This window comes from Trichosurus vulpecula, chromosome 5, assembly GCF_011100635.1.
Source record: "Trichosurus vulpecula isolate mTriVul1 chromosome 5, mTriVul1.pri, whole genome shotgun sequence".
In the NCBI taxonomy this organism is placed as follows: Eukaryota; Metazoa; Chordata; class Mammalia; order Diprotodontia; family Phalangeridae; genus Trichosurus; species Trichosurus vulpecula.
This window is the reverse complement of record NC_050577.1, coordinates 834119-859827: the sequence shown is the minus strand read 5'-3', so window position 1 is coordinate 859827 and position 25709 is coordinate 834119. Positions and strand designations below refer to the sequence as shown.

The window sequence follows — 25709 nt, the reverse complement described above, 5'->3', positions numbered from 1 at the left end:
GAAGGAAGGAAGGAAGGAAGGAAGGAAGGAAGGAAGGAAGGAAGGAAGGAAGGAAGGAAGGAAGGAAGGAAGGGAGAGAGAGAGAGGGAGGAAGGAAGGGAGGGAGGGAGGAAGGACCTTATAAATGCTGGAGGGCCCAATAAAGGCTGGTTTGTCACTTTTTGGCTGAGTTGAAAGGGGGCTTCCTTTTCCAGTAGAGCCTTAGTTATGTGGCTGCTGGGGTCCCTCCAACCCTGAAATTCCGGGCTTACCAGGGTCTATCTGAGCAGCAGCAGGAAGCAAGAGGGCCGACCTTCAGGGACTGGCAGCCACAAGGGGGCAGGAGGGGCTCCCACAAATGCTAGCTGTCAAGGCTGAATGCAGAAACAAAGCATCCAGAGAGGCAGATGAGCAGCAGAGAGGCAGGGCAGTGTCTGGGCTGTGCCAAGGGTGGACAGCCAGGCCCTGCCAATAAGCCAGAGAGCTGTGAGAGGCAGACAAGAGGACCCTAGGAGGAAAGGTTCCCCAGTGGCAACCGGACAAGGCGGTAGCTCTGAAGCCCCCTCCTCCTTCCACTGCAGACCCCAGCTCTTCCCAGATTTGCTTGAGGAGGAAGCCTCAAAGCTTTGCCTCAGGCACCTAGGACCCCAAAAAAGCCCACTGAGGTGTACGGCAGGCCTCCCATTCTTCCCTCTGCTTTCTGTCCTCCTGATGTGGTCTCTTGGTAGGGGGCATTGGAGCAGGATGCCGTTTTTCTTCCTGTACAAACTGAACCCAAGGAGTGTGTGATACAGAGTGCAGTGGGATTCTCATTACCACAGAAATATCTCATTGGAAGAGACACCTGTACCAGTGGCCTCTGTAATACTGCTAACAGTCCACTCCAGCCTTTGGTGAAGGCTTCCCCCTAACTTTAACCCCTGCCTCCCACTTTGGGAGGGTTCTGCTTCTTGTATCCCATCCAAACCTCCCCTTTGCAGCCCCCCACCCCCAGCCCTGGTTTTGCCCCCAAAAAGAGCAAGTCCATCTATCCACTCTGCCATCCCCAAGTCCTCTTCTCTCCAGGCCAAATACTCTGGGCCTCCTTATCTTCATATGACTGGCTTAAAGGCCTCTCACTGTCCTGGTGGCCATCTCTCAGATGGAGGTTCTCCTCTTACCACTGGGGTACCTGACCAGATCTGGACCCAGTGTTCCCTATCTGGTCTGACCGGTCAGAGGACCAGGGACTTCCCCCCCATCCCCCCGCCCCATTCCTGCCTCTCCACCTAAGCCCTCCTGGCTGTCCCCTTCTCACCTGCTGACTCATGTGGAGCTTTGGGCCAACTACAACATAATCTCATTATTGACAAGGGCAAAGAATGAACCATTTGGCAAGGCCATCGACCTGCCCCTGAGAGACCTTAGGGGAGGATTCTGATCTCTGCTCGCCTCCGAGAACTCTATGTCCTGCCTTCTTTATCTCGCCAAGGTCCAGGCGTGCCATTAACACCCTCTTGTATTAACTGCTTTGAAATCCCTGAAGTATGGTGTTCATTCCACTCAGAATGAGGACCATGGCATTTATTCAAACCACTGCCTCCCAGAGACAGAATCCCAGAACCTGGAAGGGACCTCAGCAGCCCCCTAGTCCAGCCCCTACAGGAAAGGAGTCCTCCCTATGATGCGCCCAGCCAACAATTGGTTGTTCAGCCTGATCTAGGACCTCCCAAGGCAGTGCCTTCCACTTTGGGATCACTCTCATCTCTGGGAGCCAAACTGGCCTCCTGGCAAGTTTCCATGCTGCTCTGCGGCAGAGCAGAACATTGCAGCCCTTCTTCCAGAGGACGGCCAGCCTCCCAGTGTGTGTCTTGGCCTCCCTGCGTATCCTGGGCTCAGGAGCTGGTGAAGGAGGCTCAGTAGATGATCCCCTCAGGCTCAAGAAGCAGGTAGTTCTTCAAAGGCAAAGGCAAGGGCAGGAGTGGGATGATCTTGTGGCATCTGCTGAGCAGGATCCTCCGCACTGCACACCTGGCCAGGTGCATGAGGGACCTCGGGGTGTTGCTGCAGATGGTGAAGAGAGAGTGGTAGAAGTCCCAGTGCCTCTGTGAGAGACCACACAAAGGAGACTGGTCAGAGCCCAGCCACCCTGGCCACCCCAGTACCTGAGGCCCATTGTCTTCCTTTTTCTCCAGCAACCTTGCCCTCAAGGGACCCGTGAGGGTGGGGCAACATGGCATGGCTTCCACAGTCCTCAAAGGAAGGGAGGCCACCATGCCTCTGTCCACCCAGCCCCAGAGCCTGCTCAGGAGCACAGGGTCAGCCAAAGGAGTGACTGTCCAGAAGGCTGGGCTGTGAGCCTGGCTCTGCCCTCAAGCCCTGAATGACCTACAGGAGAGTATCTAAACATTCAGAATTCTTCTCAGATACCCAGGGGGCACAGAGGGGATTCTGAGCTCTCCAGCCAGGTTGGAAAGGTGTCGATAATGGCCTGGACAAGAGCAGTCCAGTTGGGGATGCCCAGCCTAGACCTAGGCGGTGGCTCACAGCCACAGGCTTGGGCATAGATGTGGAGTGGGCCTCTGGAGCGGGCATCCTGAGCTCATATGATGTCACAGATAAATAAGGTCAGGGCCCCTCGACAGCGGGATGCTTGCCTTCCCAAGGCCTCCTCCATAACATACTTCTGCCTGCTTACTCTCTCTCCCCATCTCAGGAGAGATGGCCATAAACATGGCAGTCCTGGGTCAGCTGGGTTCCAAGGCTGGGTGGGTGTTTTCTCCTGCTCCAGAAGGTCTCCTAAGGGCTTCGACCAGCCCTGCTTACCTGGCCCACCCTTTTTCTCATGGGCTATCCAGGGGTCCTAGCGGGGACCCATAGTCAGAGGGGCCCAGGATTCCCATCACCCCCTCACCTGCAGGCTATCCTCTGGAATAGCCTTCTTCCACTTGGGCGTCCACACGATGTGCTCATAGGCATTGACAACCACCTCAACCGCTAGAGGGCAGGCGTGGCAGGACTCTAACACCTGTGCGACGGTACCAGAAGATGAAAGCTCCCTCATCAATGTGCAAACATGCCAGTCAGTCAGTCAACAAGCATTTATTAAACTCTTGCTATGTGGCAACCGCTGTGTTCAGAACAGAGACCAACAAGGAGGCGATTCTTTCTCACAAAGAGCTTACACTGTCCCTGAGGAGGCAAGGACAACCAGCCTCCGTAGTAACTATTCCTCTGGAGAAGGGGCTGGCCATCCCCACCCAACTGTCAGTGTCAATCAACTGTCAGTCACAGGGCAGGCAAGCCAGCCAGGCACCCTGAGGGAGAAGCAGGAAGCGGCATGTGCCAGGCAGCCATTATCTTCCTTCCCTCTCATCCTCTGATAAAGACAGCCCAGGACCCCCAAGAGCCCGGGTACAGTGATGCCTCCAGATCAGTCCAGCCCCCACAGTCACCGTCCAAGGGAAAAAACTCCTATGGAGGTGTGACCTGGAAGCTTCCTCTGCAGGGGCTGCAGCCCCCCTTCCTCAACAGCCCCAGCTACTGCACACCCAGTGGAGAGAGCTCTGCCCTCCCAAGGAGCTGCTGGATGGTTCGGAAACAGGTGGGGTTTTATCTGCGGAAATGACACTAAAGACCATTTGATGCTCTGGCTCTGCCCAAGTGACCCAAGGACCATCGGAGGTCCCATCTGACATGCAGCTAAAACCTGGCATGTGTTTGCTGTCTCTCCATTAGATTATGAGCTCTCTGGGAGCCGGGACACCCTGGGTTCTCTATTCAGATCCCCAGAACTTGGCACAGTGCCTGGTACATAGATGGCACCTGATGAATGCCTTTCATTCAGTCGCTCACTCACTCATTCATTCACTCACTCATTCATTCATTTGTTCATTTACTCATTCATTCATTCATTTACTCATTTGTTCATGCATTCATTCATTCACTCACTCATCTACTCATTCATGCATTCATGCATTCACTCATTCATTTACTCACTCATTCATTAGCTCACTTATTCACTCACTCACTAATTTACTCATTCATTCACTCATTCATTCACTCATTCATTCTCTCACTCATTTATTCATTCATTCACTCATTCATTTACTCACTCACTAATTCATTTACTCACTCCATTCATTCACTCATTCATTTACTCACTAATTTACTCATTCATTCACTCATTCATTCATTTACTCATTTATTCATGCATTCAATCATTTACTCATTTGTTAATTTACTCATTCATTCACTCACTCATTCATTCACTCACTCATTCATTCACTCATTCATTCATTCACTCACTCATTTACTGAGAGTTGGCTCTTTGTGAGGAGATATTTGGTATACAAATAACAGTGACCCTGCCTTTGTGGGGCTCCTGGTCTTGGATCTAGGCAGGTGATGGACTACTCCTGGGAAAGAGATACCCTGGCTGGGCTCACCCAGCCCCCTGGGCTGGAAGGCTTATTGTTACAAGACTTTGCCATCACTGGAAAGTTAGCCATAAATTCTATTATTTTTGTGCATGACTTGAAACAACAAAGTTCCCAAGAAGGCCAATGAGTCTTCTGAGACAAGGTAGAGGGTAGTGCTGATGTAGCAAGGCTGAGACCCTTAAGTGTTTGTGTGTAGAGAAGGGACAGCCAATCTCTGGTGCTATTTTGAGACTCCAAATGCCCCATTGAACCATCAGCACTTACTCAATGCCCACTGTGTCCACTTCAGTCTCAGAAGAGGCCTAGGATTGTGTGTGCTTCTTTTGGGGTGGCCCCCCAGAGGGGGCCATTGGGGAAGCTTGGACAGTTTTATCCCCAGTGTAGACTACTGACCATCTGGATGGAAAGAGGAAATGGGTGAGAGATTGCCATGGGAGAATCATTGCTCCTTGGTCACTTACTACCTGTGTGACCAGAGGCAAATCAATTCACCTGTTGGGTCCTCAGTTTCCTCATCTCAGAAATGATGGGCTTGGCCCTTTCTAGCTCCAAATAAGAAGGAAAGGAAAGCCAGGCCTCATTGGACATGCCCCCTTACACCTGTGGAGAAGAGTTTGCCATGGGCTCCCAAGGAAGACAGAGAGCCTCCAGTCCAGCAGGGGAAGTCAGCCCAGAATGGCAGGAAGTTCTTAAAAGTGAGACACAGATGAACCCTCTCAATGATGAGGGAAAGGGGAAGCTGTTTAGCTAGACCAATGTGGGAGTATGAGACTTTCACTGATCAGCCTGGATTTGTAAGACAGGAAATCAGGGCAGGAGGCAGAGAGGAAGGGTAGGTCAGTTTTGTAGGGACAGTTAAGCTGGTAAGGGAAGCCAAGGAAGGAGAAGGGGTGCTCCCATGGGGAAAGGACCCCTCAAAGAAGGGAGTGGACATGATCAGATGGACTGGATGGGCTGCTGAACCCTGAAATCAAAGACAAACTGAGCCATTCCATTCTGATGTCACCCTTGTTCCCCAGACTTACATAGGACAGTAATTTGGACAGAGCCCTGGGGGCTCTGGGCTTTGAGTCCTGGGTTCAGCTCCTGACTCTGACATTCAGTGCCTGGGTCTCCATCCACTCCTCTGTAAAATGAGGGGGTGGGAATTGATGCCCCTGAGGTCCCTGACAGCTCTCCCTCTATGGTCCCCCGATCTCTGGACTGGGAAGTACAGAACAAAAATGGCCAGTAGGGGGTGAAAGCCAAAATAAGTGAAAGAAAGGGAGGAGCACTTGTTTACCCTTGCGGAGATGAAATCACCTGGCCCAGATACTTCCTGGGATCCTGAACTCACTGGTGAGTACAATGGCTGAGTCTCTCCCAGGGATACTTTGAATGACTGTGAAGGAGAGAGGTCCTTCAGAAACAGCAAATGTTAGCCCCATTTTCCAGGAAGGTAAGACTGCCCATGATAGGCTGATGAGATTGACTGATTCTCAGCAGAATTTTAGAGAGTGTCATCCAATGAATTGTCTGAAATAGGAGACGCATCAAGAAGACTGGCAGAGTTTTATCAAAAGTAGGTGGCACCAGGCAGAAGGGGGCAGGGGGGACTTGTGGCCACTAAGGTTCTTCTAGCCCTCAGTCTATAGCATCACACATCTAGGGTCAGAGCCAGCATTTGAACCCAGATGCTCCAAGGTCAGTTCTCTCTCCACTCCACAGCTGGGGCCATCTTGAGAATCCTAGCAAGGAGGGAGAGATTTGTTCCCCACGGACCCTGGACTTTGCTGACTGACCTCAGTTAAGGTCTGGAGGGTACAGCCTAGTATGGTTAATGGTCAATGGGACCCAAACAGAAAGATGAAGAAAGATATGGAGCTCATCTGGTGAAAGGAGGGAACTTGCCTGAGGTCTGATCCAAGACTCAGCATGTAAAGTTGATTAGGTAGAGGACACAGTGGAGGCCTCTGTCCTTGGACAGAAGGTCACTTTGCAAGAGAGGGTCTCAGGAACCTAAGAGGGGACTAAGCTGGTTGTCCCTGGGATACTGCTCCCCTGCAGCCCCAAGATTGTCCATTCCTCTTTCCTAAGGAGCATTGTCAAAGATGGATTGCCTGAAAGTATCGGCTATGATATATGGAATTCTCAATGAAATTTTCCCAAAGCCCCAGCATTTGGAGTCCTGAAAGTCTGAGTGAGAAGGGATGTTCAAGGTCACCAAATCCAGATAACTGGGAGGGACCTGAGGGCTCCAGCTAGCAGAGACTTCAAGTCTTCTGGTCTGACCCCTTCACTTTACAAATAAAGAAACTGAGGTTTAAGAAGCAGGACAGAAATAAACATTTATTAAGCACCTATTACGTACCGGGCAGGGACTGTGCTAAGGACTTTACAAACATTAACTCATTTAATACTCACAACAACCCTGAGAGGGACTTTCTATTATTATCCCCATTTTATCATTGAGGAAACCAAGCCATATGGAAGTTAAGTGACTTGCCCAGGGTCACACAGCAAGTTTGGATTTGAACTCAGGCATCCCTGACTCAAGCCATGTGCCCTACCTGTCACACCCCAATGCTTCCATGTTAAAGAAGAAGAAACTGAGACATACAGAGGAAATGACTTGTCCAAGACCACACAGCAAGGAAATGGCAGGACCAGAGCCTAAGTCTTCTGACTATGTGACAAGTGCTTTCCACCCCGCCCCCCGCCATGTGCCTGAGCAGCCTATACAGACATAAAGAGGAAGAAATAATCCATGATCTGGGCAATGTATGCCCAGGGTTGGGGGAGTGTGGTTATCTGTGTCTCTCTGAAGTCAAGGGGCTCAATCCACCCTCTTCCTTGAATTTCTTCTGAAGAGCATTCATCCATTCATTCATGCATTCATCCATTCATTCGTGCATTCATTCATTCATGCATTCATTCATGCGTGCATTCATTCATGCATCCGTTCACTCATTCATGCATTCATTCATTCATGCACTCACTCATTCATACATTCATTCATTCATGCATACATTCATTCATTCATGCATGCATTAATTCCCTTACCCTGTGTCTTTGGCACACAGACTCACCAGCATCTCTAGGTCAAAGATGGGTACTCACCCTTTGACTGTTGGTTGGGGTGAGAGAGGGGCAATCCCTCCATCTATCCCGAAGTCAAGGAGGTATAGGCTCCCTGTGGAGTCTGAAGATGTGTTCTGAAGACAGCAGGGCTTTGACCCACTGGCCCTCAGCCCCAGGCTCCCTAGGATGACACAGTACCAGTGCATAGCTGTGTGAGGAATGGTCCTGGGCCTTGGGAATACTCTGGACCACAGGAAAGGGCCAAGTGCTTGGGAGCTGGCCAACAGCTCTAGTCCTGACCTGGTGTGGGTGCACATGGGAAGCGCAGCACAGAGCTGGCAACGGTGCATGATCAGAGGACCTGGTTACCTAGGTATTTCTAACTGTCTGACCCATTCCCCACCCCTCCCACCCCTGGGGCAGTGAAGGTAGCTGGATTTTATACAGGGTTCTACAGGTTCCCCATGGTGTTTGACCTTTGGACCTGCCCTGTCCTGGGATGGGGAAGGGGGAGACGCTGCTACAGGGATTGGTGGTCCCATTCTCTGGCGAGGGGGACTGTAGGGAGGGTGACCAAGCTTACTAAAGGCATAGGCTGTTTCTCTTTCCCCTAGACATGTCTAGATGGGTACACTGCAGGAGAGGCTCTGTAAGTGCAACTGCTGACGTGGCTGGGGTCCATCAGTCCATCAGTCTGTGGGGCCTCACCTTGTGGAACTGGGGCGGGTAGATGCGGGCAGCCCCGTGGTTGAGCAGAAGCTGGTAGCAGCGGGCAGGCCGGGCTGTCGGGCGCACCGGGGTCACCTTGAGCACGTACTGGATGGCGGCGCAGCCGTTGACGTCCATCAGGTTGGCCTCGGCGCCTGCCTCCAGCAGCAGCTGCATGGCGTTCTCGTCGCAGTTCCAGGCCGCCTTGTGCAGCGGCGCCTTGAAGTCCTCGTCGCGTGCGTTGACCTGGGCCTTGGACGCCAGCAGCAGGCGGCAGACGAGGTGGTGCTGGGCGCTGTACACCTGCTCCCTAAATCGCAGCGCCCAGTAGGCAGCCAGCGCCAGCGGAGTCTCCAGGTGCGCATTGACACTATCCACCAGGGCGCCGTGCTCCACGTAGAAGGCCGCCAGCTCAGGCAGGCCGCCGCGCACCGCAGCGTGCAGGGGCGTCTCCTCGTCCGCGTTGTTGGTCTTCATGTTCACATTAGCACCTGGGAATGGGACCGACAAGATGGAAAGGGAGAAGAGGACCAGGAAAGGGGAGGAAAAGAGCAGCAGAGGAGAGGGGTGCAGGGGGTATTCAGGGGGGCAGGGCCCATTCTGGCAGTGCAGTGGAGCAGGGAATACAGCATCAGGCTTGGAATGAGAAAAATTCGTCTTCCTAAGATCAAATCCAGCCTCAGACACTTGTGTGACCCTGGGCAAGTCACTTAACCCTGTTTGTCTCAGTTTCTTTATCTGGAAAATGAGCTGGAGAAGGAAATGGCAAACCAAGAAAACCCCAAATGGGGTGGAAGAGTCTGACACAACGGAACAACGCTGACAACGAAGTCCCCGCCATGAACACAGGGATCAGGTACACTGACTGCCCATAAGTTCTCACACTGGGCCCCTGCAAGCGCTCTAATGTGGGCCCACATACTCTAGATCATCCTTCACCCCACTGCCAAATTGATCTTAAAGCCTGGACCTGACCAGGTCAACTCTCCTGTCCCCACTCACTCCAATCGCTGGGCTCCTCATTACCACCCTGATCAAATACAAAAGCTCCAAAATCACATGTTGGGCATTCCAAGAGTTTCCCAGCCCACCCCTCCCACCACGTATGTGATACCCCGAGTATGCTGGCCACCTTGATGTCCTCACAAGAAGACCCTCTGCTCCCAGCATTTTCACTGGCTGTGCCCCAGACGTAGAATTCTCTCTGTCTCCTGGTTGGGGAAAGCGAGCTTCCTTCCAGTCTCAGACAGTCTTACTTTCTGCAAAAAGCCTCTCCCAGTCCTGCTTAATCTAAGTGGCTTCTGTCTGAAATCGCTTCCAATTTATACCCTTTCGAGCTGTCTGTATATAGTCTTTGGCATGTTGTCTCCCCCATTAGGCCATGTGCTCCTTGAGGGCAGGGGACTGGCTTTTGCCTTGCTTTGTATCCCCTGAGCTTAGCACTGTGCCTGGAATACAGTATGCACTTAATACATACTTTTTACTGACTTGTTGACTAGGGCCCTGAGTGTGCAGGGTAGGATGCCAATTTGAAAGGCTTCTGGAATCATTTTGTTTGAGGCAAGAACGCCACCTCCTGGTCTTATTGGAGAATGCACCACTGAGGGCAAAGGCCTTGGGATGGAAAGAACAGAGAGCACCTGAAGGACCTTGGAGGTCATGCCAAGCCAAGTCTCTGGGGCCTTCCAAACACACTCCAAGACATCTCCTCTCCCCACCCCCCAGGGCCACTAGACAGTTCCACTAGCCTTCTTGGTGCTGGAAGGCTGGCCTCCTATGTGAGTGGAAATGGTTTGGGTTTTTTAGAATAGCAAGCCAATCCAGCTAAGGGCCCTCTCTGGTGATTGGCCTGGTTCTCTCCGGTAAAGCTAATGGAGCCCAGACTACAAGACCCAGGGAGAGGCAGCCTGAGCTATCAAGGGTCCAGCCCAGTCAAGTACTGAGTGGCTCATGCCTGGGCTGACTGCAAAGCACCAGTGTTTGGGTACCCATAAAACCAAGAAAGAAAATGATAAAGACAGTGTGGATGGGAGTCTTTGGCATTGTGGCACCCTTTCCAGGCTGCAGAAACCCCTTTCTTCCCTCCAGATCCAGCTCCCCTTCCTGCTCACGTTCCGTGGAGACAGTGAGCATCAGGGCCTCTTCTTGCCTCACCCATGCTGCATTGTTCTCTTCCCTCAATTAAATGGGAGTCCCTCTGGGGAACCTCTCTTTGTGTCTCTTTCCCCCAGCATGGTGCCTGGTATGCAGTCCTTTAGAGAGGGCAGAAATTGGACTCAGACGACTCCACTCTGCCAACTCTGCTCTCTCTGGTTTCAATTCCATGGAGCAAGATGCCTCCACATTGGACACCCCTCGGTGTCTCTCCCATCCCCTCACCCCTTTCCTGTCTCCTTTTGTGTTTTATCTCCTCCCCACCTTAGACTGTAAGTTCCTTGAGGATAGAGACTTTCTTTTAGTTTTGCATCCCCAGTGCTTAGCACAGTGTCTGGCATAAGATAAGCATTTAACAAATGTTTATTGGATTGGGGGAAAAGGTTTGTTGGATTGGCTTCATCTTTGATTACATGTGCTTACACTTCTCACTGATGTGTTAACAATGGCCGTGTTTAAATCTGTCCAACCTGCCTCTCTTGTTAGCAGTGTGGCTAAGTGCCCCATAACCTGTGTTTTATTCCCTGGGAGGTTTCCTTGGTGAATGCACACAGTGTATACGCAGAAACACATGGTTTTGCCTCAACAGCTAACCGCTGCAATACTCTTTGTTGGAGAGAGGATGAACTGCACTGCAGCAAGTGAGAGTTAGGTCAGATAAAGGTGACATTTCTCTGATGGGGAAGGCTGTTGAGAATGGCTGTGATGGGGGATGGAAGCCCACCAGTACTTCTGGTGACCATGTAGCCTTAGACATTGGGCACTCTCTTCTCCTTTGGCTTTGGGGACTCCCCACTCTTGCTCTTGTGTCCTCTCAAAATACCCTTGGTTGTCTTCTGGGCAGGCTCACCATCCTCTTTGATTCCTGAATGTGGGTGTTCCCTAAGGGTCAGTGCTGGGTCTTCTCCCCTCCCCTCCCCTCCCCTCCCCTCTCCTCTCCTCTCCTTTCCTCCCCTCCCCCCTCTTCCCCTCTCCTCTCCTCCCCTACCCTCCTTTCCTCTCTCTTCCCCTCCCCTTTCTCCCCCCCTCAACTGATGAAGGATAAATTCCCCCCTCCACTCCCCAAACTAGTGGACTGAGTGGCTCTGTGGCTTCTGAACATATCTGGGGTCATCCCTCCACTATACCTTCAGTTTGTTGCATAGACCTGTAATGTCCTTCCCCATCATCAGTTTTAAAATTACCAGCCTTTGTCCCAAAGTGAACTCAAGTGTCACCACCTTCAGGAAAGCCTCCCCTAATGTGTCCCATCATTAACCATTGGTGATGACCTCTTTGGGGCTTCATGTAGGCATTTATTCTGCACCTCTCTAAATTTGGTGAATTTCTGCCATATGACTTGGCTATCCTTATGCTCACAAGAGCTCTAAAAGACTGTGAATTCCTTGGGGGCAGGGACTCCATCTTATCTAAGTTTTATTGCCTCCAGCCCTGGGACAATTCTGGGTTACTTAATAAATGTAATGCATTGTGCTTGTAGCACATTATATTGTGTTGAATTACATTGTATTGTACTGTAGTGTATCACAGGATAAATTATTTCAATAAGTGATTTTCCTTAGTTGGGTGGCCACTTTGGGGGCTGGAAGCAAACCACAAGGAGTGTAATGATGGAGAGCAAAGGCCACCAGTCCTATTGGGCCCTTTTCAGCTTTGATCCTGAAATGATTTGCCAGCTGCTGGGGGCACTGGGAGGTTAAAAACCACCCCTTCCCCATAGCTCAGGCCCCTACCTTGATATTTGGGCTCAGTAGAATCCTTGGAATGATTTAAAGGGGACCCAGGCTAATGAGATGATATGAGTTGACAGGAATTTTAGATGCTGGCAGATAAGAGCTTAGGCTGAAGTTCCTGGGAATAGCTGGATGTCAGCAGCAGCCAGCCAGGCCCTGGCTGTGTGTTCCCTGACTTCTTGTCCCCTACCACATGGATTCCCTGATTATGCCTCTTACCTGCACATTCCCCCTTTCCCATGGATGGGCAGACTATACATCTGTATCTGGAGAGAAATCTTTCTCATCTCTTACCTCGTTCCATTATTTAATTAAATTCCTTGTGTTTTGAATTAGGAGAAGCAGTGTGGAGAGGACCTGGCTTGAGTCTTGCCTTTGACACATACTCAAAGGGACTTGGGTCTCTGGGCTGTCAGGAGCGCCTGTGAGCAGGCCCTTTTGGGGCATCTTCTCTTCAATGCCTCTTTGGCTCCCAAGGGCTGAGCTAGGCAGCCAGTGATGGCAGTCCCGATATCCCAGAACCAGCCTTGCTCAGCTTGGAGTGGCACTGAGGGGGACACCATAAGTCAGAGTGACTAGGAAAGGCCAGTTGTCTATGTTATGCTGGGGAAAAGAGTGATTTCTGTGGGCCCAGGATCTCCTATTGGGCTTATGTTCCAGGCCCTTCCCTCAAGCCTGGGGAAGCCAGAGGTCACCAATTCTTTTATTATGATGGGCAAAGGAAGTTAATTAATCACATGGGCTCCAACCCTCTTTATCCCACTGGCAGTAAAGAAACAGAGAGAGATGGGCCCTAAATGACAGGCCAGGACTCAGGGTTCTGGTGGAAGCTCAGGGAAAAGCCAGGAGGAAGTGACTTACCTCTCCATACCAGCTGCTTGGCACAAACTATGGAGCTCTCCTTGGTACACAGGTGTAAGGCTGTGTGGCCACTCAAGGAGTAGGCATTGAGCTTTGCTCCATGATCACAGAGGATCTTGACACATTCGACATTGGCCACTTCACAAGCCACATGGAGGGGGGTCTTCCCATTAGGTCGACAGTTGATAGTAGCATGATGGTCCAGCAACACCAAGAGGCTCTCAATGTGACCAAACAGGACGGACAAATGCAGACCCGTGGCCCAAGAAGACTTCAGTTTGTAGTTAGGAAGCCAGTACCCTGTAAAACAGAACTAAAGTCAGGCTGGGCCCGGGCTGGGCCACCTGATCTGTACACCTGCGGACAGTGTGTACTTTAATAGGGGTCCTCAGGAAGGGCAGGAACTGGTGTGAATGTGCCTGGAGGTGTCTAGGGAGGCCTGTGCGCTCCCAGCACTGGTTCCTAATGATTCAGTTTGCAACTTAGGGCTCTTCCAATCTAAGCCTCATGGAGATTTGATCCCCAGCCGAGGCAAGTGTACATATGTGTATATGTATATATACGTGTAGGGTTGTGTTGGTGGGTCTGTATGGGAGCGTCTGCATGTGTGCGTATGTGTGTGTGTGGGGTGCACACATATACAAATACATAGAGGTCAAGGTTTCTGAAGCCAAGCTGCTGTGCATTGGGAGTAAGGCCCCTCCCCTCCCTCCCTCCCTTCCCCTCTTCTCCTTCCCCTCCCTCCCTTCCCTTTCCCCTCTTATTCCTTCTCTAAAACCTATCACTTGGCCATCTCATCCCTCCCATGGGTTTAACAATCCTCTCTTTGCAAATGACCCTTAGAGCTGCACATTCAGTCCCAGGATTTCTCCTGAGCTCCTTTATCACCAACTACCTGCCAACTTCTCTACCCAAGTGTCCTCTGGGTATCGCAAATCCACCAGTCCAAACCAGAAGCTGTCACACCTTCCTCTCTCTTTCTGTTGAGGAGCCTACAATCCTCCTGGTCACCCAGGGCCACAATCACAAAAGCCTTCTTGACTCCTCCTCCTCTCCTCCATTCTCCAAACCCTACCAGTTGTCATTAATTTTACTCACACTACATCACATGTGGGCAGCTAGATGGCACCTTAGTGCACACAGAGCACTGGGCTTGGAATCAGGAAGATTTATCTTTATGAGTTCAAATCTGGCCTCAGACACTTACTAGCTGTGTGACCTTGGGCAAGTCAGTTGACCCTGTTTGCCTCGGTTTCTGTAAAATACAAATCTGTAAAATAAGCTGGAGAAGGAAATAGAAAACCATTGCAGTATCTTTCAAAACCCCAGATGCAGTGATGAAGAGTCAGACATGACAGAAATGACTGAACAACAACATCACCTGTATCTATGTTCCCTCTTCTCCATATTCACATGGCCACCAGCTTCAGCCCCTTATCACTTCTCACCAGGATTGTGGCTATAGCTTCTATTTGGTCTTCCTGTTCTGGTCCTCCTCTCTCCAATCTATCAACCACACACATGCCAAATTGTTGTCACTAAGGCCATGTACTCTGACCATGTCCTCCTAAATTCCAAAATCTAGAGCAGTTACCTATTGCCTCTGTGACAAAGTACAAACTCCTCCATCTGGAATTTCGAGCCCTATATAGCCTAACTCCAGAAGATATTTCCAGATTTCTTGCACACACCCCCCCTTTATGACCTCCTCTTCCCGGACACGTTGCAGCTTCTGCTCAATGCTCCTTGCCCTCAAGGGCAGAGCAGAAAAAGTCTGTTTCCTCTTCCACATGACAGGCCTCCGTAGGCTTGAACACAGTCTTCCCCTCTCCAGTTTATTGATGTCCTCTCTAAAAATGGGGTACCAAGAACCCATGAAAACACTCTATCAGGGATCAGACTAGGGCAGAATGCACCAGGGATATCAACTCCCCATTCCCAGGCACTTTGCCTCTTTTAAAGTAGCTGCCATATTGTCCTGTTAACAGACACATTCAACAATTGAATTGGAATCTCGCCCTCTTGAAGATGTCTTGACATTCAATCCCTACATTCATTAAAAATGAACTCCCCTCCATTCTGGATGTCTTCTGGATTTCTTGTCCAGGTCTATTCATGTCTCTTCACCCCCTTCATCATCCTAAGTGTCATTGCCCCTTCCCTACATAGAGAATCAAGCTAGTGGGGTGCAGATATGGTGGCTCCACTGTCCTTACCAATAGGAACAGATCATTATAAAATACCCCACATCTGGTGGCTCCTCTAGTTTCGGTTTCATCTACAAATAAACATCTTAGGAATGATCTGGCTTAGCTTAATAGCAAGCCAAGCTCTTTCACTCTGGCCTTCTCTTCAGCTATTCTGTTGTATTGTTCCAGGTCTTCTGTGATCTGTCTGTGTAACGTTTCACCAAAGAGCTTATTCTCTTAATTGTTTCTGCCCTTGGTTGCCATGACTCTCAATGAGGAGATCAGGTGTTTATTAAGCACCTACTATGTACCAGGCACCATATTAAGCTGAAGGTGGGGGGGGGTACAAATACAAAAAAGATAGTCCCTGCCCTCAAGGGACAATCTGACAGGGGAAGACAGAGCACAAAAGGAAGCTGAAAAGGGGGGAGGAGGTACTAGAGGGTTTCCAGTGCTGGAGCATGATATTCATGGAGTCAAAACTGAGCACAGCGGCTGATGGGAAAGATCCCAGATAGTACTTTTGATCCCAAAAGTGACCAGGAAGGTACTGGTAAGTACAGCCTGATCACTTTGTCATCAGTTCTGAAAAAGTGACTCAAACCCACTTTCAGATCATCACAGAAAGGTTTCTGCTTCTGTGCATCTGCTCATTCCAAGTCAATCTACATTCACATCAACTTTTCATTCCCAGCCCTTGTTCAGTCATTGTCAGTCATATCTGACTCTTCATGACCCCATTTGGGGTATTCTTGGCAAAAATACTGGAGTGATTTTCATTTCCTTCTCCAGATAATTTTCCAGATGAGGAAACTGAGGCAAACAGGGTGAAGCTAGTTGCCCAGGGTCACACAGTTAGTCAGTATCTGAGGCCTGATTTGAACTCAGGAAGATGAGTCTTTCTGACTCCAGGCCTGGTTCTCTGTGCACTATGGTGCTCCATCTGAACTAACTCTTCACTAATCTCAAATCATCACCTGTCCACATGACATCTCCATTGACATAGCCCAGAGTCACTTTACACTCGACAGATCCCAAACCAAACTTATCACCTAACCATGAACATTGAGTCACCTTCCCAATCTTCCTGACTCTGATAGTGAGGCTTGGAAGGTTAGTGTCAACATCGACTCTTCCTTCACCTTCACATCTGATGTCCAGCATCACCACACCCTCTCAAATCTTTCTTAGAAATGGCCTTCAGAAGGAAAATCAAATAGGAAAAGGTAAAATCACAATAGACAAAAAAGAATGATCAGAACACAATTCTATGCCAGCAAAACTGAGACTTCAAAAGAAATAGAGAATTATCTAAAAATATGAAATACCCAATTAATAAGATATCAAATGACATCACAAATAATCCAATTTCAGAAAACAAATTTGAAATAGCTACAAACAAACTACCACTAACAAATACTCCTGTTTAACTGGATTTATAGAAAAATTCTGCTAAAATTTTAAAGAATAATTAATGTGTATACTACAGACATTATTCTCCAAAATGGAGAAAGATTTTGTAAGACAAATAGCTAATAACACTAATGCTTAAAACAGGGAAGGATAAAGCAAAGGACACCTATGAATTAATATCATGAATGAATATTGATTTTTTAAGAAGTTGTAAAAAATCCTATCCAAAAAACCATTAATTTATTCTCCAAAATCATTCACTATGATAAAGTCAGATTTATGCCAGAGATTCAAGAGAGATTCAACGTTATTAGAACAATACACAACTTAGTCATCTGCAAAACAAAAGTCACCCAAATCACATGATTATGTCAATAGATGCAGAAAAGTCCTTTGTAAAAATATATTTCTTCATGCTAAAAACAAAACAAAATTTACAAAGCATAGGCATAGAAGGGTGTTTTTCCAATACAATAAAAAGATCTATGTAAAACTAAAAAATAACATTATATGCTTGAAATACTAGAAGCTTTCCCAGTAAGTGCAGGAGAAAAGCAAGGATGCCCTCTTTCCCTGGTGTTATTTGACATAATTCTAAAAAAAATATTTTAAATATAATTCAATTTCATTAGTATAACATGGGGGTAGTGGAGTAGGCAACAATTGTTCTGATAAAAATCTAGGGTTTAGTGGGCTTCAAAAGTCTAATACAATCTTGGCTTCATTAAGAGGGGCACAACTTATGGGAATAGGGCAAGGATAATCCCACTGTTTTGTCCTCACATAAGACCTTATATTGAGTACTGTATTCAGTTCAGGGCACAATTGATCACCTGGAGGGTCCAAGAGAAGAGTAACCAAGATGATGAAGAGCTCTGAGTTCATGTCACATGAAGTTATATTAATGGTACTTGGCAGGCTTAGCCTAGAAATGAGAAGACTTTGGGGTGGGGTGTGGGAGACATGATATCTGCATCTAAATATTCCAAGACCTGTCATACGAAGGAGGGATTTGCCTTGGTCTGTTTGCCTGAAGAAGGCAGAACTAGGAGTAATGATAACAGTAACAGTGACAGAAACAACCACCACCATAACAACAACATCAGCAACAGTAACCACTTCACAAGCATGATTTCCATCCTCACAACAGGTGCTATAATTAACCCTCTTTTTCAGATGAGGAAACTGACACACAGAGGTGTAGTGACTAGTGCAAGGTCAGACAGCTGGGAAATGCCTGAGGCAGGATCTGACTCCAAGTCCCACTCCACTGTGCCACCACGCTGCAATGTTTTATGTCAGTAACAACTTCTTAACAATTTGAGGTGCCCCAAAGTGGACAAGGCTGCCTTGGGAAGTGGGGGCTTCCCCCTGCCTGGAGATCTTCAGGTAGAGGTTGAGTGCCCATCACTTGTTGGGTATGATATAGTGCAGATCTCTTCTGTGTGTGGGTTGGGCTGGATGGCTTTTGGTGTGCCTTCCAACTCTCAAATTTTGTGAAACTGTGATACAAGAGCTTGCAATGGCACCAAGACAAGAAAAATAAATTAAAGGCATAAATACAAGCAAGGAGGAGACAAAATGAGTTGCTTATGACATTATGGTTTACATAGAAAATCACAGTAATCAGCAAACAAATTAATTAAAACAATGAAAACCTTCAGTAAAGTAGTAAAATGCAAAATAACACTCCCTTCCCAAAATCAACAACATGTCTACACAGCAATAACAAGATCCTGAAGAAAATAATAGAAAGGGAAGTCCCATTCAAAATGACTACAAAATATACAAAACATGTGTGGCTCAATCTGCCAACACGTGTTTAATACCTGAACGGATACAATTACAAAATTCTCCTAAAAGAAATATAAAATAACTCACACAATTAGAAGAATGTTTAGTGCGCATGGCTGGGTCATGTCAATATAATAAAATGACAATACTATCTAAATTAATTTACATATTTAGTGCTATACCAATCAAACTACAAAGGGGATTCTTTATGAGGGCTAGACAAAAATCATAAAATGTATCTGAAGGAACATAAAAACTAGAATATCATGGGGAATTTTTTTTAAGAAATTGGGAAGGAAGGAGAAATAGCCCTTCTAGGCCTCAAGCTATATCATGAAAGAATTGTTGTTCGCTTGTTTCCAGTCACATCTGACTCTTTGTGTCCCCATTTGGGATTTTCTTGGCAAAGATACTGGAGTGGTTTGTCGTTCTCTTCTCTGGCTCATTTTACAGGTGAGGAACTTGAGGCAATCGGGTGAAGGGACTTGCCCAGGGTCATGCAGTTAGTGTCTGAGGCTGAATTTGAACTCAAGTTCTCCTGACTATGGGTCTAAAGCTCTATCCACTGCATCGCCTACCTGCCCCTCATAAAGGAATAGTCATCAAGATTAGTTGGTACTGCTAATGAAGGATCTTGCACCCACCTCCTGATGGAGAGAAGATAAATGTAGGCTGCAGAATGAGACGCACATTTTTTGGATGTGGCCAATGCAGAAACTTGTTTTGTTTGAATACTAGTCACAAGGATTTCCTTTCTCTTTCTTTTTCTGTTGGGATAGGGAAGTATAGGATGGAGATAAAAGGATTTAATTAAAAATGAACAGGGGCAGCTAGGTGGTGCAGTGAGTAGAGCACCGGTCCTGGAGTCAGGAGGACCTGAGTTCAAATCCGGCCTCAGACACTTGACACCCTTACTAGCTATGTGACCTTGGGGCAAGTCACTTAACCCCAATTGCCCTGCCTTGCCACCTCCAAAAAAAATACAAAAAAAAATGGGCGTTGTCCTTTGCTCTGCCCCTTTCCTCCATGGATGGAGGCTGTGAGGGGTGAGAAAGACGCTGAGTTCCCCACCATCTCCAGAAAAGCACTGTATATAAATGACCTCATTAGAGCCTCACCACAAATCTCTATTTTACAAGTGAGAGGAGAGAGTCAGGGAGAGGTGTAGGAGTTATCCAGGGTCACACATCTAGGAAGTGTCTGTGGTAGAATTTGAACTTGGGTCTTCCTGACTCCAAATCCATTGATCTTACCACTAAGCCTCAGAACTACCTCAGGCTCTTCTTAAGGGAACTGGATCAATGTGTGTTCCTTTCCTTGGGCAGAAGGTGTGGGGAAATGTCACTTTCTATTTTTTACCAAATCAAAACACCTGCTCACAAGAGTGAGACTTTAGCCCCAGGAAGGGATCCAAACTGACCCAAAGCAATGAACCCTCTGGGAAGCAATAAGCATGGCACCCTGGAGCCAAGGGACCCTCAGAGGATGGCAGGTGCTTTCGGAGCCCCAGAGGGTCTGGCCTGAGGCAGGGCAGGGCCAGGCTGGGGATAGGCAATGGTGGGCTGGACATCTCCTAACAGGGGGACTAAGTTGCCAATCAAGACATTTCAGACTGTGAAAGTAAGTCAATAAATGAAAGAAATCTTCACCTCCAAAAAATGGAAACAGTGTCAACCATTTGCTGGTCAGAGTCAAGCAGAAGGAAATTAGCTAATTTGATCTTGGAATCTTTAAGAATCTGCTTGATGTGGTAAGTTGAAAAGCAGCCTTGGAGTCTGAGAAACTTGAATTTGACTTTCTGTCTGACTACTGGACAGACACAGCCCCTCGCCAAGCCTCAGTTTCTTCATCTTTAAGATGGGAATAGTAATCCTTATAGTATCATTGTGGGAGGCCACGCACAGTCTGGTGGAGAGAGGGCTGGCCTCAGGATCATGAAGACCTAGGTTCAAGGGCTTCCTCTGACACATACACGGGGCCGTCTGGACTAGTCTCTCACCTTCTCAGATGGATTGTCAATGTGTTTGAGTCCCTCCGATAAAGGGAGCACAATGTCAGACTGGTCCTGCCCCCAATAAAAGTAAAAGAATTGAAAGGATCTCTGGGGTGGGGCTGGAGTGATCATCAAGTCCAGTTTCCTGTTTTCATCATTCACATAAATCTTCACTTCTCCCTCCTACATCAAAAAATCCCTCCTCAGTGAGAAGGGTCTTAGGCATGGGGCTTTCCACTTCTTTTCAGGCAAAGCCAAAGAAAAGGTGACTTTGCTACAGCCTGTCAGCCCAGCCCCAGACCACAGCCACTTTCCCAGCCCTAAAGCAGACATTAGGAGACGCCCACCAATTTTTACTCTTGAGAGGTAAAGGCTGATGGTGCTGGTGGTGTAGACATGTCTAAACAGAGGTTTAAAAACAAATGAACAATCCCTGAAGGTCCCAATCTTCCTTCTGAATCCCCAACTTGAGGATGGCATGCTGCACCATAGCCCAGCAGGCTGCCTGTATGTGGGGGTCACCCCTGAGCTGGAGCTCAGATGGGAGGCTGAGATGGGCCTATATCTGTCTCACCTGCCTTCAGATGGTCTAAGCAGGTACAGACAGAAAGACAGACAGCTACAGGCCCTAGAGGGGGAAAAGACACTGCTTACTTCTGGGGTGACAAATCTCCTCTGTGGGAGCAAAGAATTTGTTCAAGCAGCTGGGTCAAAGTTAGCCTACTCCCCAGCTAGGATCACCCCTGCCCTCCTCCCCTCCCCATGCTCAGGACAAGGCCAGGGGAGAAACTGTGTGTACAAAAACAAAAGATGGTGCATTTCAGAAGGGTTTAAGGAAAGTCTTTTGCAAAACCTGAGGATCTAGGTCCAAACCTCCTACATGGTCAGCGTGGCTGCTCATTAGTCTCTGGAGTTTGATCTGTTGAATAGATTCCTTTATCCTAAAGGAAGTTAGAAAAAGACAGACAGAAGTGGCTGTGTGGATAGAAATATGGATAAATAGATGGATGGATAGACAGACGGATGGACAGAAGGATGGATGGACAGACGAATGGATGGATGGACAGACAGACACTCTGCTGGCTGAGCTGGACTGTCAGTTCCTGGGGACAGAGAGAAGATGGGGGGAGGGGAGTCAGATACTTCTTTTAAAAATAGCCAGTGTAGAATTGGTCACAGGTCAACTCAAGCCCCCTGGCTGGCCATTTCAGGATGCAGGCATGCCAATACACACTGAGTATTCTGTGTTTTTACCTTGTTTGTAAGATGCCAAGACCATGTTCTCATCCTCTACTTCAAACACTGTATCCACATCAATTTTCCTTTGGATTAAAAGAGCCTTCAGCTTTCCAAAGTCATTGGCCTTCAGGGCCTCTAGGAAGGTTTTCTTGGCAATTTTGGTGGATGTCCTGGTTGTGGGTTCAGTATCTTCCATGCTGCCTTTCCTCCTGAGGATGACCCCAAGTCAGCAGTGGTGCAGGGAGGGCTGAGGCAGCAGCTAATTTTATCCCCGAGCTATGCTGACCTGTGCTATTTATACTGAGACTAGCCCAGGCCTCCAAACCCCCTTGTCAGTGTGTCTGACGCTTCCAGGTCCTACAGATTGGCCTCGCCTGTGACTGTGCAATCTGTAATGCTTGGTCCAGCAGCAAAGGCCCTGATGGGGGTGCCTGGGGGTGGCTCCCCATCAGGATTTGCAGGGTGGCCCTTGGGACAGAGTCAGGAAAGAGAAACCTGGAGGGGCCACACATGCTCCCAGAAAATGCATCAGGGCCTCTGAAGGCCCAGGCCTTGCCTGGACTAGTTGTTAGAAAGATGTCACATGACCACTCCTGGGCTGGTCACTGGGCATTTCTGTCTCCTCCTCTCAGATTCTGGTATACTGTGACCTGGAGCTTGTCAGAATTGGAGCCTGGGGACAGTCAACAAATGCTGTCCCTGGTGCCCCAGCAAATAGGGGTCAATCAGAGGCCAAAGGCCTCAGCCCAGGAAAGGCCCAGCTTTATGAGGCCTGTCTGCAGTTCAGCCCAGATGGCTTGTGCCCAAAGCAGTGCTCCTTGAAGCTGCAGCCTGACCACTGCAGACAGGGCCTCATTCCAGTGTAGACAGATCTAGCTGCCTCCCCCAAATACCCACCATGAAACAGAGCACCAAAATTTGGGCACGGCCCACCCCCACACATATTATTAGGAAAGCCACCAAGGAACACCTGCCATAGGCCCCAGGAAGCCAAGCTCAGCCTCTTAGAAACTCTTAGAACACAAGACCTAACCTGAATCATGGGGCGCCCATTCTCTGGGCTTCTCACTGTCCCCTGATGACAGCCCTGTGCCCTCCTGACCCATCTTACGCCAGAACAGCACATTCTACCTTCCCCCATTCTTTATGGCCTGGGGCAGGCAGCTCCCAGTCTCAGAGGAGGGACCCTGGACACCTCCACTGTTGGACAGCACCCTCACTGCTATGTTGATCCTTTGGGGTAACCTGAAGAAAGTCCAAGCTTTCATCCTTAAAGAGGATAGTCAGTGACTCCCCACTTATTGGGGAAATGCTAAAAACGAACTGAATATGGTCAGAACCTGGAGGAGGGGAAGGGCAGCGATCCCTGAAGAAGATCCAAGGGCCTGAGGGTACCCAAGTTTCTTTTTTTTTTTTTCCAAAAAAAATTTTATTTTTAGTTTACAACACTCAGTTCCACGGGTTTTTGAGTTCCAAATTTCCTTCCCTCCCTCTCCTCTCCCCTCCCCTCCCCCCAAGACAGCATGGAATCTGATATATGTTCTACATATACCTTTGCATTAAAGATATTTACACAATAGTCAAGCCATAAAGAAGAACGATGATCAATGGAGTGAATCATGAGAAAGAAGAAAGAAAATTAAAAAAAAAGATATAGGAAAAAAAAGACAGCAGGTAGTTTCCTTCAATCCACATTCAGACTCCATAGTTCTTTATCTGGACGTAGATAGCTTTTTCCATCATGAGACCTTTGGGGCTGTCTTTGAACCTTGTATTGCTGAGAAGAGCCAAGTCTATCAAGGTTAGTTGTCACAAAATCAATATGTCTGTGGTTGTGTACAACATTCTCCTGATTCTGCTCCCCTCACTCAGCATCACATCATGTAGGTCTTTCCAGGTTATTATGAAGTCCATATCTTCCCCATTTCTTATAGCACAATAGTATTCATACACCACAACTTGTTTAGCCATTGCCCAATTGATGGGCGTCCCCTTGATTTCCAATTCTTTGCCACCACAAAAAGAGCTGCTATAAATATTTTTGTACATACGGGTCCCTTTCCCACTTGTGTGATCTCTTTGGAATACAGCCCTAGAAGTGGTATTGCTGGGCCAAAGGGTATGCACATTTTTATTGCCCTTTGGGCATAGTTCCAAATTGCTCTCCAGAATGGGCTGGATCAGTTTACAACTCCACCAGCAATGTAACAATGCTTCAATTTTCCCACATCCTCTCCAGCATTTATCGTTTTCCTATTTTGTCATGTCAGCCAATCTGACAAGAGAGATGTGGTACCTAAGAGTTGTTTTGATTTGTATTTCTCTGATCAATAGTGATTTAGAACATTTTTTTCATAAGCTTATAGATATCTTTAATTTCTTCCTCTGAAAACTGCCTGTTCATATCCTTTCACCATTTCTCAATTGGGTAATGACTTGTATTCCTATAAATTTGGCTCAGTTCCCTGTATATTTTAGGTATGAAGCCTTTATCAGACACACTGGTTGTAAAGATTTTCTCCCAATTTTCTTCCTTCCTAATCTTTGTTGCATTGGCTTTGTTATACAAAACTTTTCAATTTCACATAATCAGAATTATCCATTTTGCATTTTGTAATGCTCTCTATCCATCTCTTGTTGAGTCATGAATTCTTTCCTTTTCCATAAATCTGATAGGTAAACTATTCCTTGCTCTCCCAAACTGCTTATAGTATCAGCCTTTATTCCTAAATCATGAACCCATATTGACTTTATTCTGGTATATGATGTAGGATATTGGTCTATGCCCAGTTTCTGACCTACCATTTTCCAATTTTCCCAGGAGTTTTTGTGAAATAGTGAATTCTTATCCCAGAAGCTGGATTCTTTGGGTTTATCAAAGAGTAGATTGCTATAGTTGTTGACTACTGCAACTTGTGTACCTAACCTATTCCACTGATCCACCACTCTGCTTCTTAGCCAGTACAAAACAGTTTTGATGACTGCTGCTTTATAGTACAGTTTAATATCTGGTATGGCTAGGCCACTTTCCCTAGCATTTCTTTTCATTAATTCCCTTGATATTCTAGACTTCTTGTTCTTCCGGATGAATTTTGTTATTATTTTACCCAGCTCTGTAAAATAATTTTTGGTAGTGTGATTTGTATGGCACTGAATAAGTAAATTAATTTAGGTAAAATTGTCATTTTTATTATATTAGCTCAGCCTAACCATGAGCAACTAATGTTTTCTCCATTTGTTTAGATCCAACTTTATTTGTGTGAAAATTGTTTCGTAATTGTGTTCATATAGGCCCTGGGTTTGTCTTGGCAGGTGGACTCCCAAATATTTTATAGTGTCTACAGTTACTCTGAATGGAATTTCTCTTTCTATCTCTTGCCGTTGGGCTTTGTTAGTAATATATAGGAATGCCAAGGATTTATGTGGGTTTATTTTATATCCAGCAACTTTGCTAAAGTTGTTTATTATTTCAACTAGCTTTTTACTTGATTCTCTAGGGTTCTGTAAGTAAATCATCATATCATCTGCAAAGAGTGATAACTTAGTTTATTCTTTGCCTATTCTAATTCTTTCAATTTCTTTTTCTTCTCTTATTGCTACAGCTAACATTTCTAGTACCAAATTGAATAATAGGGGTGATAATGGACATCCTTGTTTCACCCTGGATCTTATTGGGAATGGATCTAGCTTATCTCAGTATATTGGTAATTAAGGTGGGACGTTTTTTTACTGTTTCAGAATGCTAAACTAATTAAGTGTCTTTGATTGAGTCTTACTAGGTGCAAAGCCCCAGGCTGGTTAGCAAACTAGTTGGATAGTTTGAGAGAGGCAGGAAGCCCCCAGGGCCCTAAGGGGAGTTGCTAAGACCAGAGCCAATAGTAGGCACCTAAGTTCTGGTCGCTCAGATGAAGTTTGATAATGTCTAAAGACTATAAAAAGAGAGAACAGAGTTGTTTGCTTGGGGCTCTGAGCCACAAGAGGAGTGGCACGTGACTCTGGGCCAGCCATTATTAAGAGCTCCCCGGCTCATCAACCCAGATGTTAATGCTTTCCTGGTAACTATGAATTGTGACTTGGTCTGTTTATATTGTGTATGTTTGTAATTTGTTTGTCCTTGCTCTGAAGTTCAGGTTGCTGGCTTTTCCTCCTGAACTAAGTGAGTTTA

The 25709-nt window shown here is 47.4% G+C and overlaps 1 protein-coding gene across 1 annotated transcript; it reads right to left on the bottom strand.

The window, feature by feature from the left end:
• Window positions 1-1305: 1305 nt before the first annotated feature.
• ASB4 (ankyrin repeat and SOCS box containing 4) lies at window positions 1306-22151 on the bottom strand. Its single transcript, XM_036761023.1, has 5 exons — window positions 21560-22151; window positions 12917-13216; window positions 8169-8659; window positions 2873-2986; window positions 1306-2063 (listed from the first exon to the last, which is right to left on the bottom strand). The coding sequence occupies exons 1-5, from the start codon at window positions 21738-21740 to the stop codon at window positions 1875-1877; spliced, it is 1275 nt and encodes a 424-aa protein (XP_036616918.1). The 5' UTR covers window positions 21741-22151; the 3' UTR covers window positions 1306-1874.
• Window positions 22152-25709: the final 3558 nt, after the last annotated feature.

Coding starts and splice junctions, on each gene's coding strand:
- ASB4 (XM_036761023.1), bottom strand. CDS start 21,740: ATGGAAGATACTGAACCCACAACCAGGACATCCACCAAAATTGCCAAG. Junction 13,217..21,559: donor CTTGGCATCTTACAAACAAG/GTAAAAACACAG, acceptor TCTGTTTTACAG/GGTACTGGCTTCCTAACTAC. Junction 2,987..8,168: donor ACCCGCCCCAGTTCCACAAG/GTGAGGCCCCAC, acceptor ACCGTCGCACAG/GTGTTAGAGTCCTGCCACGC.